Raw genomic sequence first — 19,741 nt, 5'->3', positions numbered from 1 at the left:
TCCAACTAGTCCATGCCAATGACATTGCAAGCCTGGCTAGTCCCAATTTTCTGTGTCAAGCCCATATACCTCTAAGCTCGGCCCCTCTACGTACCTATCGATGTACTTTTTAAATAATACTATTGTACCTGCCACCTCAGAAACTTCACTGCACTCTAAAGCAGGCAACATTGTCTTTCGTAAGGGAACTATAATTAAGCAATACTCCAAGTGTTGTCTAATTTAGGTATTATATAGTTACCAACTATCCTTACTCCCGTTCTCAAATTCACTTGCCATAGAAGTCAACATGCCATGTGCCTTCCTAATTGCCTACTGCACCTCCATGTTGATGTTCAAATGCCTTTGAACACCCTTGAACATCAATCTGACCAATAATAAAATACTCTGCAATGTCTTTTTCTACTACCGAAGGGTACAACTTCACATTGCGCATTGTCGTTCACCAACTCAGTTCATCTACATTTGCTTGAAACTTCTTTATATTGTTATTGCAACTCACATTCCCACTGAGTTTAGGAGCATCAGCAAGCTTAGTAATAATGCACTTGATCTGCTTGGTCAAGTCATTGAACTAGATTGCAAGTACTGACCCTTGTGGTATCTCAATTTATTGCCTGCCACCCTGAAAAGCACCCACTTAATCTTTTCCATCTAATAACCAACTCTCAATCCACATTGATACAGTAGCAATTCAGTTGTTCTAAATCTACTTCATCAATTTTGTGTGCGTCTTACTGAAAACCTTATACAACAATTCCCCCCACCTACTCTACAAGAAACAAACTCAAAGAAATTCCAATAGATTACTAAAACATAATTTCCCTGTCATAAATGCACATTAATTCCAAGCAATTACATTAATTTCCTTTATAGATTACACCTTTCTGTTGACTAAAAAGCTAGCTGAGCAGCCATCCCCATTTTCTCTCCTCCCAGAAGCTGTAGACAACTTGATCCTACATATGGTACTGACAGGGACTGTGACAAAATATAAGAAAAATCATCTTCATTACTCAATGGAAAATACATTTACTTTTATAAACTTAACAAGATACAAAAGGATTTTGAAAATTGACTTACGGTCTAGTCCATTGATGTACCTCATTGTTATCTCGCAGTGCCCCCAGACTGCACTGACTATTGGGTACAGTTTTTTCCCTTTTAGTCCTCTGAAGGCCACACCTAGATACTGTCCATCCACTATGAAACTCAATGTTCCTTCATCCATGTCCAAAACCACCAAGAAACTATCTGGCAGAACAAAAGATTCATCAGGCTCCAGAAACACCGGGTAAGTTGATGCTGGTTGATTTTTACTGTTGTGATACAGTTTGTTGCGACCCAGGTCCCAGCCCCATGATTCATTATTACTGCCAACTAAGGAGGTGTATCCCACAGAATGCAATGGAGCTTCTGAAGTCGCCACTCCAACAACTGCATGTGTTCCTCGTTGTCTAGTAGGCCAGTGAATCTGCCAGACGTGAAGGCCTCGAGTATACCCAACTTTACCACGAATACAGTCTGTGCTTTGGGCAACTGGATGTCTGTGAAAGGTAACCTTGTCATCTTCTTTTACAAAAATATTCAGAGAACGGTCTTCATTATTCCAGGCATGCTTGAGCTGAACTTCTCGAGAAGCTGACGGCATGTCCAGTAGCATATCAAGCCGAGTTGGTTTGCAAAAGTCAGGACCTCGTAATTCTCGCTTAACAGGTCTGTAGGCTGGTTCCCTCACATCCACAGACTTTATATTCCCTGAGATTTTTTGGCCCATTTCTTGACTCAAAAACCACTGAGATGGTTGCTTTAACCTGCTGTTACCTCATGTAAGCTCTTCACAGACATCCAAAGTTGTGACAAACAAACTGTTCCTTTCGTAGTCAGAGAACAAGCTCCCTTAAGCAGATCTAAAAAAAAGAAAAAGAAAGATTGTCATACATATATTTTACTTCATTAACATTTTATACATACTTGTTTGATGGAATGATGTGCTATAAACTGAATGACCTTTGCTAAATCACTCAACTGCTAGACTGGAACCAGTAAAAGAACTGAAGGAGGATAAAGATTTTCCCACATTAATGTTAAGTTCAGACAAAACTTCCTATGATTCACAATATGATGCAGACATTTACCTAGACTGCTTCTTTAAGTCTGCTCTACTTTATACAGGCAGTGATGAGTCACTGTATAGAGAACACTTTGTAAAAGTTCCTGCCAGACATATTAATTTGAATTTCCATTCATATCATATGAAATGCATTTTCCTGCATCCAACAAAACCTACATTGTATGTTTCCACATCCTCCTACACATTTTATGGAAAATTCCACATATTTAAACTTCAGTTTATAATGTAAATAATAAAATAAACTTTGCTATATTGGAAATTACCATTCCCAGTGGCAAGTAAGATAACTTAAAACATCCACGCAGTTTTACTACGCAATTGAGCTTACTACCCATAGCCATTGCAGACCTGTAAATAAAAGCACCAAATTTAGGCAAAATGTCCACGGGTAAAATTGAAAGGAAAGAAGAAACAGACTGGCCATAGAAAAGAAACCAAACAATTGGCACCTAGACTTTTACAGTTACAATACATTTCAACAGATTTTTTGTAGAAAAGATGTTTCTCCTGGGATTATTCAAAATTTGATGCTATAAGTAAAGAGTTCTGAATAAATCCAGAAGAAACTGGAAACAGCCTTTTATTTTTGCTTTGGACCACTGACATTGTGGAATTCAAGATAGGGTGGTTCAGACAATCAGCATTCATGCAATGAAGTGAAACTACACAGACATGAAAGAGAAATGGAAAAAATTGAAATGTTACAAGGATAAAACTTTTTAAAAAATGCTTGGGGAAAGCTTTTGTGAAATACACTCAAGCAGAACAAAATTAGGTACCTAATAAGGTGACATTATGTTCGTAATATCGCACACAAAATGCTGGAGGAATTTGGCAGGCTAGGCAGCATCTATGGAAATTTTGTGTGTGTTGCTCCGATTTCCAGCGCCTGTAGATTTTCTCTTGTTTATGATTATGTTCATAGTGCGCTGCTGCTGTTGTCCATTCACTTCAAGGTTCGACGCAAGTGTATTCAGAGATGCAGTTCTGCACACCACTGTTGCAATGTGTGGTTACTTGAGTTGCTGTTGCCTTCCTGTCAGTTTGAACCAATCCGATCATCCTCCTCCAATCTCCCTCTCTCATCAACAAGCCGTTTTCACCCACAAAACTGACACTCACTGGCTGGCTTGTTTTTCCCACACCATTCTCAGTAAACTTGAAAAACTATTCTGCATGAAAATCCCAGATCGGCAGTTTGAGATACTCAAACCACTACGTCTGGCACCAACAAACATTCCATGGTCAAAGTTGCTTAAATCACATTTCTTTCCTCATTCTCATGTCTGGTTTGAACAACAGCTGAACATGTCTTCATGCTTTTATGCATCGATTTGCTACCACACGATTGGCTGATTAGATATTTGTATTAACAAACAACTGTACAGGGTACCTAATAATGTGGCCTCTGAGGGTATTATTACCAGCTGATATCCTTGCAAACTACCTCTTCAGACCGAGCCAGCGTCACCTGGAGAAATGCAAATTGGTTACAGAAAACTAGGCTGGATTTATTAAAGGCAAATCATATCATACTACCTTATTAGTGGTTTTTGATGAGCAACAGAGAAGACAGCTATAGAGCCACACACACAAAATGCTGAAGGAACTCAGCAGGCCAGGCAGCATCTATGGAAAAGGAGTACAGTCGATGTGTCGGGCAGAGACCCTTCATCAGAACTGAAGAAATAAGATGCAAAGTCAGAGTAAGGGAGTGGGGGGGGGGGGGCTGGGCAAGGAAAGAAGGAAGAAATACAAGGCAATAGATGAAACCGGGAGGGGTGAAGTAAAGAGCTGGGAAGTTGATTGGTTTAAAAGAGCTGGAGAAGAGCGAGATGATGGTGGGTAAGGAGATAAGGAGAGAGAAGGAAATGGGAATGAAGGGGGAGCATTACCGGAAGTTTGAGACATCAATGTTAATGCAATCAGGATGGAGGCTACCCAGCCAGAAGATAAGGTGTTGCTTCTCCAACCTAAGGGGGGGGGGGGTACGGGGTGGGGAGAAGCATCAAGCAGTCAAGGAGGCCATGAACTGTCATGTTGATATGGTAATGGGAAGTGGAATTAAAATGGGTGGCCACTGGGAGACCCCACTTTTTCTGGTGGACTCGGCAAAGCGGTCTCCCAATATACAGGAGGCCACAGCACCTGATGGACTTCAAAAAAAACATTTGATTAGAAGCCATGTAATTGAATCAGGAATGTAGCCTATGGAAAGAAATAGGCTGCACAACTAACAGATATGGAATTGGCGAAGAGGAAAATGTTGAAAGGAGGTTGGAGGGAGGGGGAATTAAATCTTCAATTTTAAATTGAAGGGGTCATATAATGGCCAGAAAACACGTTCCAAATTTGTAGTTGATGCAAAATTTGGAGGCATAAGGAACTATGAGGATGATGGTAATGTTCATCGTTCCTCAAAGGATAGTTAAGGACTGATTTAAAGAGGAGGTGAAAATACCGTTGAAATTGAGATTTCTTTTGACCAGACCAGAATTTAATTTGGATTTTTTGACACCAATCAACAGAAAAAGACTCTTTCGTGTCAAAGTGAAAACAGATCTCTACAATGTGATCTAAATTAATTACAAATATAAAACACAAAATAATTGATTGCATAAGTATTCACTCCCTTTAATATGACACATCAAATCATTACTGGTGTAGCCAACTGGTTTTAGAAGTCACATAATTAATTAAATGGAGCTCTGTTTTTGGAGACCCGTGTGCAGTCAAGGTGATTCAATTGATTGTAATAAAAATACACCTGTGTCTGGAAGGTCCTGTTGGTGAGTCAGTATCCTGCCAAAAATTGCACCGTGAAGACAAAAGAACAATCCAAGCAACTCTGCAAAAAGGTTATTGAAAAGCACAAGTCAGGAGATCAATACAAGAACATTTTCAAGTTATTGAATATCCTTTGGCGTAAAGTCAAGTCAATCATCAAGAAATGGAAAGAATATTGCACAGCTATAAGTCGGCCTAGAGCAGGCTATTCTCAAAAAATGAGTGACCGTGCAAGAAGGGGACTAGTGAGGGAGGGAGGCCACCAAGAGACCCATGACAACTCTGGAACAGCTACAAGCTTCAATGGCTGAGACGGGAGAGACTCTGCATACAACAATTGTTGCCCAGGTGCTTCACCAGTCACAGCTTTGTGGGAGTGTGGCAAAGAGAAAGCCACTGTTGAAAAAAACCTCATGAAATCTCAGCTAGAGTTTGCCAGAAGGCATGTGGCAGACTTTGAAGTCAGCTGGAAAAGGTTCTATGGTCTGATGAAACCAAAATTGAGCTTTATAGCCATCAGACTAAATGCTACATTTGGTGTAAGCCAAACACCATACATCATCAAAAAAACACACTCGCTACCGTGGAGCATGGTGGTGGCTAAATCATGCTGCGGGGTTGCTTCACTTCAGCAGGTCCTGTAAGGCTTGTGATGGCAGGGATGCAGAAAATAGTGAGATTTGTTTTCCATCCAGAAATGACCCCAAGCATAAAGCAAAGCCACACAGGAATGGCTTAAAAACAATAAAATGGACAAGTCAGAGTCCAGAGCTCAATCCAATTGAGAATCTGGCCAGACTTGAAAAGGACTGTTCACTCATGATCCCATGTAATCTGACTGATCTTGAGAAGTTTTGTAAGGAAGAATGGGAAAAATTGCAGAGTCCAGATGTGCAAAGCTGGTAGGGACCTATCCTCACAAACTCAAGGCTGTAATTGCTGCCAAAGATGTATCTACTAAATATTAACTTGAAAGTGGCACGTAATTAAGCAATCAATTATTTTGTGTTTAATAATTGTAATAAATTTGGACCAATTTGTAGAAATTTGTTTTCTCTTTGACACAGAAAAATCTTTTCTGTTGATCCTTGTCAAAAACACCTAAATTAAATCCACTGTGATTCAATGCTGTAAAACAGTAAAACATTAGAACTTCCAAGGGACAGGTGAAGACTTTTTATGGGCACTGTATCACATACAAAAGAAGGTAGATAGTTATGGTTATTGAGCTCAATCAACCCTGCCACACGATATCACAGCAGGAGTTCCTCTGGGCAGTGCTTCAAAGATTTCACGTCCATCACAAGATCAGAGATCAGGATGTTCTCCAATGGTTTCACAATGTCCAAATCCTTAGTAAAGGAAACCACCCATGCCAGCATGCAGCATAAGCCAGACAACACCAATGCAAGATAACATTTGCAACAAAAGAGTACCTGGCATTCCCACCTCCTAAAAGAGAGAAACTAATCAGTTGAACTTGACTTCAATAATATTACCATTATCAGAACTCTCACTGTTTATATTCTGGTTCTCACCACTCAGCAGAAACTCAAACAGACCAGTCAAGAAACTACCGTGACTAAGAGCAGTATTTTGCTGCAAGTCACTCCCCTTCTGACAGCTTACAGCTTTTTTCCCCAACTCCAAGGAATAACGCAGGTGTGTGTTGAAATACCTTCCCCTTGCCTAGATGAATATCATTCCCACTTTGAAGCTCAACACCATCCTTGCTAAAATAGCTCAAGTAATTTCCAGATACAACACTGAACAGGCACTCCCCACCCCCTACTAGTAGTGCATGGTCGATGTAATTACTCACCAAGGCTGGTCTCACAGCATCTCCCATTGAAAAGGACAAGCTCACCACTTTCATGGAAAAAGACCTCAGACTGCAACCTGCACTCCAAGACGACCACTGCTCTGATATGGACATGTAATGCTGGCCCTTCTTCATCACTTGGTCTAAATTTTAGAACTCCTTATACAAAAGAACTGTGGTGTACATCACAGAAGAACTGAACCACAACATTCACAAGAACAATATGGGTGACTATAAATACAGCTCTTGCTACCAATCTCCAAGACACTAATACAAATAACACAGAAAATAACATTTTGTCAGAGAGAAGAGGCAATTGAAAATATTTTCAAACATCTGATGTAAGGCTATGACACAAAATACTGGCAATGACTTTCATAGAAACACAGAAAACCTACAACACAATACAGACCCTTCAGCCCACAATGGTGTGCTGAACATGTACTTACTTTAGAAATTACCTAAGGTTACCTATAGCTCTATATTTTTCTAAGCTCCATGTATCTATCAAGGAGTCTCTTAAAAGATCCTATCGTATCTGCCTCCACCACCATTGCCGGCAGCCCATTCCACGCACTCACTCACCACTCTCAGTGTAAAAAACTTACCCCTGACAACTCCTCTGTACCTATCTCCAAGCACCTTAAAACTGTGCTCGCTCATGTTAGCCATTTCAGCCTTGGGAAAAAGCCTCTGACTATCCACATGACCAATGCCTATCATCATCTTATACACCTCTATCAGGTCACCTCTCGTCCTCTGTCGCTCCAAGGAGAAAAGGCCGAGTTCACTCTACCTATTATCGTAAGGCATGCTCTCCGATCCAGGCAAGATCCTTGTAAATCTCCTCTGTACCCTTTCTATAGTTTCCACATCCTTCCTGTAGTGAGGTGACCAGAACTGAGCACAGTAGTCCTAGTGGGGTTTAACTGGGTTCTATATAGCTGTAACATTACCTCACGGCTCTTGAACTCAATCCCACCATTGATGAAGGCCAATGTACCATATGCCTTCTTAACCACACAGTCAACCAGCGCAGCAGCTTTTGGTGTCCTATGGACGCAGACACCAAGATCCCTCTGATCCTCCACACTGCCAAGAGTCTTACCATTAATACTATATTCTGCCATCATATTTGACCTACCAAAATGAACCACCTCACACTTATCTGGGTTGAACTCTATCTGCCACTTCTCAGCCCAGTTTCGCAGCATATCAATGTCCCACTGTAACCTCTGACAGCCCTCCACACTATCCACAACACTCCCAACCTTTGAGCCATGAACAAACTTACTAACCCATCCCTCCACTTCCTCATCCATGTCATTTATAAAAAATCACAAACAGTCGGGGCCCCAGAATAGATCCCTGAGGAACACACCTGAACACAGACCTCCATACAGAACATGACCCATGTACAACCACTTGTTGCCTTCTGTGAGCAAGACAATTCTGGATCTACAAAGCCTCTTTACTTTCCCAATAACCCTTGCATGAGGTACCTTATCAAATGCCTTGCTGAAATCCATATGCACTACATCTACTGCTCTTCCTTCATCAATGTGTTTAGTCACATCCTCAAAAAAATTCAATCAGTCTCATAAGGCATGACCTGCCTTTTACAAAACCATGCTGACTATTCCTATTCATATTATGCCTCTCCAAATTTTCATAAATCCTGCCTCTCAGGATCTTCTCCATCAATTTACCCACCACTTAAGTAAGACTCACTGGTCTATAATTTCCTGGGCTACCTCTACTTCCTTTCTTGAATAAGGGAACAACATCTGCAACACTCCAATCTTCTGGAACCTCTCCCATTTCCATGGATGATGCAAAGATCATCGCCATTGGCTCAGCAATCTCCTATCTCACTTCCCACAGGAGCCTGGGGTAGATCCCATCTGGTCCCGGCGACTTATCCAACGATGCTTTAAAAAAAAGCTCCAGCACATCCTCTTTCTTAATGTCTGTATGTCAGGCTTTTCAGTCTGCTGGAAGTCATCCCTACAATCGCCAAGGTCCTTTTCCGTAGTGAATACTGAAGCAAAGTGTTCATTAAGTACCTCTGCTATCTCCTCCGGTTCCATGCACACTATTCTGCTGTCACACTTAATCAGTCCTATTCTCTCATGTCTTATGCTCTTGTGCTTCACATACTTGTAGAATGACTTGGGGTTTTCCTTCATTCTGGTCGCCAAGGCCTTCTCATGTCCCTTTCTGGCTCTCCTAATTTGATTCTTAAGCTCCTTCATGCTAGCCTTATAATTTTCTAGATCTCTATCATTACCTAGTGTTTTGAACCTTTCACCCTGCTAAAGAAGCTATCGATCTGCTGAGTTTGGGTTTTCTTCTCCTGATTCCAGCATCTGCAGTCTCACTTCCAGGTAACAGAATAAGTTAAATTGCTCTTCATTAAGATCAATGGTCTCAATGGTCTGAATGAGCTCTTTTCATACACTAACCATTCTGGTGATCCAATAGTAGAATTCTAGCATAGGTGAGCATAAATTTCGACATGGGAATAGCGTAGCCTCAGTTGAAGCAAAAGCTAGGCCTCAAGCCTCGGGCTTGCCTGCTACTGAAGAACGCAGAAGAGATGCAGAAGAGCTACAGCCTGGTTGAGCTTGGCTGAGGCCTGATCGTGCCCATTAGTGCTGCCCTCCCGAGTTTGAATAGTGGAATGACAGGCCGGATTGCGTGCATCTGAACACTGCCGGGATACTGTACCATCAATTGCTGAACACTGTCGCTCAGGATCTTGGACTATACATGCTTCTTTTTTCAAATGAATATGCTTCTTTGCTTGATATTTTGTATTATGTTACTTGCTATTTTTGAATATTTGCTTACTGTTTTGCACCTTGGCCCCAGAGAAATACTATCTCACTCAGCTGTATCAACATATGGTTTGAATGATAATTGATTTGATTTGAAACTTAGTAGGCTGTATGCCTGATACTCTGCAATCACATTTCTGAACATGCCACAGTATCAAAGTCCTGACAAAGTCACAAATGACACTACTGACCTCCTGTGCTGATCCCATACCATCCATCTTATCCAATCAGTCAAGAGTCTACAGTGGCTTCCCTCCCCAATCCAACTATGATCTGATTTTTCCCCCAAAGAACCATTCTTAATGCTCTCCTATTTTTAATCTAAACACTGCTGCTCAATATCATTTAAGGACAAGATGGACAGTGGATTCCAGTTAATTGGGACGCACAGGACCAGTACATTTCGGCCTAATTCAGCAGCTGCACCAATTAGCCAAAGTTTCATGGAAATAGTTAAAAAGGTAAAAAACAACAAACTACTGTTCAACTGAGTAACAAATTATGTATTTAAATGAAATACAGAATAAATTAAAACACTGCCAATACCACTATAGGACTACAAAACTGTGTGCAAGTTCCTAATAGTTATCAACAGAGGAATTCAGCCAGTGTATGTTGTTGTGTTCTTTGGATTGACAGTAGAAAGACAAAATCTGCAGACATCTATTGCAGATTATGGCCTGTCTTCATACAATGTTTTCGATGATTGCACACTCCAAATCTTCATTTTCATTGTAATGTTCAAGATGACTGTCAATACCTCAAATTCATCATAGTACTCAACTTACTGAAGGTACTTTCACTCCCAGTCATTTCCAGCATATCCAAGCCTGAATGTTTGAGATCACAGTGAGCAAAACAATTCTGAATTGCCTTAATGCTCATTTCTAGCTAACTTTCAGTGACAAAAGTCACTGCTTTTTGAACATAAAAGATGCACTATTTAAAAACTGCTCGGTATCAGCACAGCATAGAGTCTAACGCCTACACAAATGCATGAGACTGATTGTAGTTGGATATTGTTCATCAACAGTCTCCTGTCCCAAATAAGCAGCACAGTGTCCCAAATAAATGGAAATATCATCTATTTTCTCGATTAGATTTGTTCTTTAAGAGTTGGCCCAAATAAGCAGCTACCCCAGTTAACTGAAGGCCCAATTAACCAGAATCCACTGTACTGACTTAGTCATGCAAGCTGGCGTCCCCTAGCTCCACTGATTAAACTAGAACCTGGAAGGTACAGCATAAAAATATCAGAATCAGGATTATTATCATCACCGGCATGTGTCCTGAAATTTGTTAACTTAGCAGCAGCAGTTCAATGCAATACATAATATAGAAGAAATGTAATAAAATAACAATAATAAATCAATTACTGTATATGTATCTCGAATAGAATAGAAATAGTGCAAAAAACAGAAATAATATATATTTTAAAAAGTGAAATAGTGTTCACAGGTTTAGTGTCCATTTAGGAATCAGACAGCAGAGGGGAAGAAGCTGTTCCTGATTTGCTGAGTGTGTGCCTTCAGGCTTCTGTACCTCCTACCTGATGGCAACAGTGAGAAAAGGGCATGCCCTGGGTGCTGGAGGTCCTTAATAACAGATGCTGCCTTTCTGAGACACTGCTCCTTGAAGATGTCCTGGGTACTTTGCAGGCTAGTGACCAAGATGGAGCTGACTAGATTTACAACCCTCTGTAGCTTCTTTCGGTCCTGTGCAGTAGCCCACCCCCCCCCCCCCCCCCCACCACACCAGACAGTGATGCAGCCTGTCAGAATGCACTCTATTCTCCTTAACTCCCCAAATCTGCTAGTCATCTATGCACCAATGACAAATACTCGACCAACCACATACATACTCTTAAGATAATGGAGAAAAAGGAACACACAGATGAAACAAATCTAATTATTTCACTATGCCTCCAGCTGGAAAGACCTTAAGTTCTGGAATTTCCACTTTCAAACTTTTCCATTTCTTTCCTTCTTTAAGATGCTCCTTGAGATCTCTCTGGATATGAATCATATGCCCTGCTAATGTGCGATATTTCTCGAACATTGTCCTGCATAAACATTGACAAATTGGTCTGTTATTGCTAAATGTACTGGGGTACAGTGAAATACTTTGCTCTGTATGCTTCCATAAAGATAATTTCATCACATCAGTACACTGAGGTGGTACAAAGGAGAAGACTGAGGATTGTTTCGTGCCATTTCCAATACACAGGTGTAAAGGAGAAAGGAATGATTGTTACCTCCAGATCCAATGCAATAATAAATAATAATAATGAAGCATAATAAAAAGACAATAAATATAAATACACAAGTACTCTGACAGGAAATGATAAAGCAGTGGCAACTGGGGACATGAAGGATTAATGGGCAGTGGTGATGATCAGCCTTACTGCTTGGGGAAAGTAACTGTTTTTGCATTTGGTAGTGCTGGCCCTCACTCCCTGGTGGGAGTAGGACATGCAACCCATGAGCAGGGTGGGTAGGATCCTTCATGATATTGCTGGCCCTTTTCTGGCACCTTCTGTACATGTGCCCTGATGGTGGGAAGGCTACCTGTTGTAGGGACTTGCTGACCGCTGCAGAGTAGTTTCCATAGCATGCAATGGTGCAGCATGTTAGGATGCTCTCTACTGCACATCTGTAGCAGGTAGTGAGAAATGATATGCACAGTCCAACTCTCTTCAGCCTCCTCAAAAAGTAGAGGTGTTGATGAAATTTCTTGATGGGGTAGGATGCAACGTGTTGATGCCACTAAAAAGAAGGCAAGACAGTGGCTATACTTCATTAGGGGTTTAAGGAGATTTGCTTGTCAACTAAAATACTTAAAAACTTCTATAAATGTACTGTGGAGAGCATTCTGACTGGCTGCATCACCGTCCAGTATGGGGTGGGGGGGGGGCAGTGGAGTAGCTGCTGCACAGTATCAAAGTAAGTTGCAGATACTTGTAAAATTAGTCAGCTCCGTCATGGGTACTAGCCTCCGTAGTATCCGAGACACCTTCAAGGAACGGTGCCCAAGGAAGGCAGCGTCCATCATTAAGGATCCCCACCACCCACAGTGTTTCTGTTCCGGAAAACAGTCACAATTGAAAATAAAGTGGAAATAATAAAACAATCGGAAAGAGATGAAATGCCATCAGTCAATGGAAAAGTGTTAGGCTACATTCGGAATAAAGTGAGAATAATGGAGCTTGTGAAGGCTCTGCCCCGATGAAAGCTACAATAATTACTAAACAACGCAGTGGTTTAATTATTGAAATACATACGTTTCTTAAGTATGTATGCATAGAAAGGTAAAATATATACTATATACTAAGAGATATATTTGTCTAACTGATGCTAAATAATACCAGATGTACCTGTTCTGACTTACAGAACTTTTGTGTTTTTTTTTCGATTCCCGATCCGCAGTAACCTATACACATTCTCCCGTATACTTTAAATCTCTAGGTTACTTATAATACCTAATACAATGTAAATGCTATGTAAATAATTTTTATACTGTATTGTTTAGGGAATGATGACAAGAAAAAAAAATCTGTACATTCTCAAACAACGAGTGTGGGAGAGAAAACTTCTGGGTATTCCTGATCCGCGGTTGGCTGAACCCGTGCATAAGGAAGGCCGACTGTATTTGACTGTACTGCTGTCATAAGATTAATGAATTTCATGGCATATGCCAGTGATATTAAATCAGATTCTTATTACTTTCACATTTTAACATTACTATAAAGAAAACTAAAGTTTTGTCCAACCATGCAACTGTTTGTTCTTTTGAAGCCAAGATTAATCAAGGTGCATTGAGATTAATGAGAAGTATTTGACACATATGCACAAAAGGCTATATATTAAGAGATTTTATTTTCCTCTCAATGCCAGTGTAACAGCACCTGCATGTCCAATGCATGAATGACATTATCTTCCCACGTATGCACATGATCCAGAATGGATTCTGTTGCACATTATAATGAAATCAAAGAAGGGAACTGGACTGCTGTTTTTAATATTCATCATCAAAAAGCATCGTAATATCTTATAATTTATCCAGTTGGGATTAAGCCATTAAACAAAATACCTGTTTCTAAGAACTGTAGGTAAGACCTCAGAGAGCTAGGTTTGCCGACATAAGGTTTCATTTTTTTGTTAATTTGAGTAAAGAGGTCACTTTGCAGTCATCTCAATTTCACTGTCTTCCCTCCATTACAACCATCTTGTTCCATTTTCTAATCAACCTACGTATTACATTCTTATTTTATTCCGCCTGCCCATCACAGGACTGCTAATCCTTGATTTCTATAGCCATCTCTATTCCGCTGAAACATTGATTTTGATTTACCTGCTGTCACTGATGTAACAGGAAGCCTGGAATTAGCACTACTTTCACACCTACGCAAATAGACCAAACAATACTAAGGTTTATGACTGAATTACACATAACCACAATTACAAATAATACTTTGCATGTCCCCTGTGAAATCTGCAGTTACTGAAAACTGCCACAAAAACAAACTATTTCTTTACATGAACTCATATCAAGGCATAGATGCATTGTTACAGGAATCTCAGAACACACAGTAACCCTTGGCTCTCATTAATGTAGCGCAAATTAGATGAGCAACAGTTAATTGAAATGCCACTCTTACGAGAATTCCAGACTTTTTAAAATGAAGACATCAGCTTGCTCCTTTCACAAAGAAGAGGAAATCTGCAGATGCTGGAAATCCAAGCAACACACACAAAATGCCGGAGGAACTCAGCAGGCCAAGAAGCAATTATGGAAAAGAATACAGTCGACGTTTCAGGCCGAGACCCTTCATCAGATCAGGACTGGGAAAGAAAGATGAGGAGTCAGAGTAAGAAAGTGGGGGAAGAGGAGGAAGAAACACCAGGTGATGGGTGAACCTTGGAGGTGGGAGGGGTGGCATAAAGAACTGGGAAGTTGACTGGTGAAAGATACAGGGCTGGAGAAGGGGGAATCAAGGGGGAATCTGACAGGAGAGGGCAGAAGGTCATGGAAGAAAGAAAAGGGGAAGTACCAGGAGGCCCTAGGCAGATAAGATGAGAGAGGGAATGGGAATGGGGAATGGTGAAGGAGAGGGACATTACTGGAAGTTCAAGAAATCGATGTTCATGCCTTCAGGTTGGAGGTGTGGCCTCATCGCAACGGTAGAGGAGGCCATGGACTGGCATGTCGGAATGGGATTGGGAATGGGAAAGGTGGTCAAAGGGAGATCCGGCTATTTCTGGTGGACAAAGCGTAGGTGCTCAGCAGAGCCGCCTCCCAATCTGCATTGGGTCTCACTGGTATACAGATTACACCGGGAGCAGTAGATACAGTAGATGACGTGAAATGCCCCAAACAGTTCTTCCAGGTGAGGAATGAGTATCCATTTCTCGAATTTCCGGTAGTGCCATCCCATCACCATTCCCATTTGCCCTAATTTCCTTAATCTGCCCATCAGCTCCCTCTGCTACTCCTCCCTCTTTTCTTTCTTCTACGGCCTTCTGTCTATTAGATTCCCCTTTCTCCAGCCCTTTATCTCTTTCACCATTCAACTTCCCAGCTCTTTACTTCACCCCCTCCCACCCCTGGCTTCACCCATCACCTTGTGTTTCTTCCTTCCCTCCCCCACCTTCTTACAGTAACTCCTCATTAATTCCAGTTCTGTAATTCCAGTAATTCCAGTTCTGATGAAGGATCTGAAAGGCTGGCAGTACTCTTTTCCATAGCTTGCTCCTTTTCTAGCTCTTCAACTACAGGGATAAAAAACCAAATATATTAGAATCTGAACAGAATGGTTTAAATTCAATGCTGTAAAAGTTAAAATGAATCAGTCGATGCTATTACACTAGCCAATGGTTGGAAACAAGATGGGAACATATTTAGCCATGGCCTTAGATCAATCCTAATCACTTATAGCTATGGAACCTTGAGTACTAATTGACATGGAAATTACCCAATCTCTTATTCTAGTTAGGAACAGTGGCATCACAAAATACTCTTTTAAACCCCTGCAAGACTAAGATAAGTGCTGCCTCCATATCTTGAGTTCTCTGGCAGAATGCTGCCGGGTTTTCTTTAAATCTGCTTCAACATTTACACTACCCACACATGCATCTGGTAGCTCCTTTTAGGTCTGTTCCAATGACAGATTTGTTCGTTGACTGTGCTAATCTAGCAATTCACCAAATAAGGATTTCCCACACTTTACCCCCAAATTTACTCGGCTGTCTGGCTAATGAACTGAAGATTTGAAAGCAACTCAACAGCAGCCTGAAAAGGTTAATAAATGAAGGGAATAAAGAAGCATGGCAAATTATAACTGAAGGCATTCTGTTCATTGCATCTGTGCCTGTTAAAAATGAGATGTCCAACCTATCTGCCTTCCAGCGATTGGTCTGTAGTCTTGCTGGTTACTGCTTTACAAGTAGACATTCAAGTGCTGTTTACATTTAACATGGGTTTCTGCCTCAACCATTCTTTCAGGCAGTTAATTCCCAACTCTTACTTCCAACCTGGTGAAAGCATTTTCTTCGTATTCCTAATGGGTGGAGCAATTTTGTTAAATTGTTGCCCTTTGGTTTTTTAACGTGCTACAAATATAAATAGCTCCCACTTACCAAGCATGCCTTTGCCAGAAAACAACTTATCCAAATCCACACTTGCCTCATTCTTTCTGTTGCCATCAAAATTGGCCATACTCCAATTTAGAATCCCAATCAACGACCAGACCTATCATTCACCATAATTATCTTGCAACTAATGGAATTATGATCACTAGATCCCAAGTTCTCCATACACACACTTCTGTCACCTGCCCTAATTAGGAGATACAATATCACGCTTTAATTGGGATGTCTATATGTTAATTGAGGGAACCTTCCCGAACACACTTGACAAAACTCTATCCAATCCAGTCCTTTTACAGTATGGGAGTCCCAGGAAGTGTATAGAAAGAAACAGAATTTGAATCAGATTTAATATCACCGACAGCTGTTGTGAAATTTGTTGTTTTGCAGCAGCAGTATAGTGCAATAAAAATATTATATCTTGCAATAAGAAATATATACAAAAAAAATTAAATAAGTAATGCACGATGAGCCAAACTATTGAAGTAGTATTCATGGGTTGGTTCATTGCCCATTCAGTAATCTAATGGCAAAGGTTATCTTAAAACACTGAGTGCATCTCTTGTGACTCCTCTCTGATGGAAAGTAAAATCACCTGCTAACAGAACCTTTTATTTCTTGCAGCTGTCTGTTCTCTCTCTACAAATTTGCTCCTCTAAATCTCACTGACGACTGGGTGGTCTATAACATAATCCCATTAACGTGGTCACCGTTTTCCCATTCTTCAGTTCAAGCCTCAATAGATGAGCCCTCCAGTCTGTCCTGTCTGAGCAGTACCATAACATTTTCCACAATAAGTCATGCCAGCCCTCCTTTATCATGCCTAAAGCAACAAAATGCTGGGATACAGAGCTAGAAGTCCTGCCCTTTCTGTAACCAAGTCTCACTAATGGCCACAATTTCATAATTCCACAAGCTGATCCATGCTCATGTACTAGGCTCATGCAACATACCTACAATATTTCATGCATTGAAATAGATGTAACTCAGCCTTAGTCCAACCATGCTCAAGCTCAACCTTTCAGTTTCTGCCTTTGTGTTCAGACTTAACATCTACTTTCCCCACTGCTGCCAAACTAGCTGTTCCAGGCACCCTGCTTCTCAGCCTCCTGCAATTCTAGTTTAAAACCCTCAGAGCAATACCAGCAAGCCTTCCCACAATATATTGGTCCCCTTCCAGTTCAAGCGCAAACCATCTCCTTTGAACATTTCCTGGAGAGAGCAGAATGATCCACACCCAATAGTGTACAAAACAGTATACTTCTTAGAGGGGAATGGTCTATCCTCACTCTAGTAAAATTGGCCTTCTCCAACTAAGAACCTTTAATCCTATCTCATCCCTGTAATTTTCCACAACCATGTTAAATCAGACTAAATTCTGAACATTACCACAAAAGTGACCTGTCACCAGCCCAACTTCATCTTCTTGAACTCTATCCAGAATTTATACCAATTCTCACCACTAACCCTCTTACAGGACTTTCTGGATACTGACTTAAGAGTTCTGCATCTTCTACACCTTTCACACTAACCATATTACTTGATGTTCAGTTAAATGAAATCCTCTATTGCTACTGCCTTAATCCTCTTGCACATGAAGAGAAAACTTCTGACATCTCATAACAAATCGCAAGAAAAAAATGACTAGAATTTTTGCAAAAGTGGTTGCAAAGTAAGAAAACACGTTCAATCACAACACTAAATACATTTTCTGATAAAGCTCAGAAATTAAAGACAATAAATGTAGCAATAGAGCATTTAGATCTATTGAAATTTTATTAGTAGCTTTGAAGAAAAGTAGTAAATAGTTTATAAGACACATGCACAGAATTTTACTGCAATCAACCTCAGAGTTAGGAATGTAATTCAGCTGCATTACAGCACATTTGCAAGTGCAAGACCTTGAAGAGGATATGCTAAAAATAAGGGAATCTTTGGGTTCTGAAAGTTGTTAAAAAGAACACTTAGTTTTTCATTCCTCCATTTGTCTCCTCATTTCTCCTGATGGGACTGATTCTTAGTTGGATCACTCCTTGAGCATCATTCACCAAGATGAATCAACTACATAGTCATTATTTAGATGCCTACCATATATGCTAGTTGGTGTTTAATAAAGGAAAGCTTAACATACTGTCAAAATGTGGTCCATCAATCTAGAGGGATTTACAGGACTTCCCTTTGTACCGTCCCAATATCTGGGTCTGATGTATCCAGAAGCATAACACATAGCCTTAAACTTGACAAAGCACTTAAGCATGCACCCACAAAATCAAGAAGAATTTTATTGCATTCAGTTAAATCTGTTTAATTTCAATACCAGCCAAAAAGAGGGCACCTTGCAGACTTTCTCCTCGCAACCTCAAAAAGGATAATTAACATCATTCTCTCAGATGCTAACAAATAGCAGAACAAGGACAACCTGAAGTCCAAATTCACACTTTCATCACTATAGGTCAACAAAACTGAATAGAGAGCTACCCACTAGTGAAATTGTAGGCAGTTTCTAGAGTAGGTGACATGGTCGGCGCAACATTGTGGGCCGAAGGGCCTGTAATGTGCTGTAGATTTCTACATTCTATCTTCTAATTTGTCTTCGGGTCATTTTAACTATGTATAAAGATACCCAAATTTTCTGTAATTCTAAATGCAGTGATCATCTTTAAAAGGTCCAATTATGGTGTCTGCAACAACAATGAGCTTAAGGACCAGCAGTGTATTCAGTTTATTTCAATTTCACTGGAAATGTTTGCATGAAATTAAACCTTGAGCACTCACTGGCACCCAACGCCATCAGACAGCGGAGATTGAAACAGGCCTCCTTTTCTGCATAATACACTATTGCCACAGCAATAATACTAAATTCTTGCAATCCGAGTAACCTTCATGAGCAAGGCATACAAAATTAAATTTGCCAAATTCATGATATCAAAGATAAATACTGTGCTTTATTCATACTCCCTAACGATCGTGCCCTGCAGTACAGAGTTGGCCTGTCACTGCTTCAGGCTGACAAGAAATTGGCTTCCCTTTTAGGCACTCAGCAGGACTTCTGTTGTTAAAGTTGGTGACTACAATTTATAACAAACAACTGCTCAAACTGAACTATGTTTCTGATCGAAAGTCCAAACACAGAACAAACAGTATCCTTTGAGGGAGTAATATTAATAAACACTCACCATAAAGAAGTGCCAGTATTTTGAGTAGAATTATAAAGTCCTCAACTGACCTCACTCATAAACACGCAGTGGTGTCCGGGAAACTTCTGCAGAGATGCCACTAACTGTATACAAGCTCAGATGCACTTTCAGTGAGGAAAACAACTTAGAGAAATCTAAGAAAGAGCGAGAAAGCCAGAATCCTGGACCAATTCAACTTGCATTGCAGACCTGTGGGAAACACTCGTCAGTGGCGTCTTTAGCAGCAAAAGGGGACAAAAGTGTTTTCTGACTCCGTGTGAAGTCAGCCAGCCAGACAAACAGTTAAAGCAAAACCTGCAGGCGAACACAACAATCAC

General features: G+C 40.5%; 1 protein-coding gene across 6 annotated transcripts in view; it reads right to left on the bottom strand.

Moving 5' to 3' along the window:
• The window catches only part of LOC132379666 (SPRY domain-containing SOCS box protein 1-like), a 210,358-nt gene that overhangs the window by 98,540 nt on the left and 92,077 nt on the right, over window positions 1–19,741 (bottom strand). For 3 of the 6 annotated variants that reach the window (XM_059947900.1, XM_059947892.1, XM_059947910.1), the window contains one exon: window positions 1,084–1,910. In XM_059947900.1, coding sequence (XP_059803883.1) covers window positions 1,084–1,777 — 694 coding nt within the window. In that variant the 5' untranslated portion in view covers window positions 1,778–1,910. Of the gene's footprint in view, window positions 1–1,083; window positions 1,911–2,397; window positions 2,602–15,238; window positions 15,333–19,403; window positions 19,674–19,741 lie in introns of those variants that run through there. The other 3 variants (XM_059947923.1, XM_059947926.1, XM_059947919.1) reach the window with 3 other exon arrangements.

The sequence above is a fragment of the Hypanus sabinus genome, chromosome 2, assembly GCF_030144855.1.
Source record: "Hypanus sabinus isolate sHypSab1 chromosome 2, sHypSab1.hap1, whole genome shotgun sequence".
Lineage (NCBI taxonomy): Eukaryota > Metazoa > Chordata > Chondrichthyes > Myliobatiformes > Dasyatidae > Hypanus > Hypanus sabinus.
The sequence above is the reverse complement of the archived record's forward strand: the minus strand, read 5'-3'. Positions and strand labels throughout refer to the sequence as shown.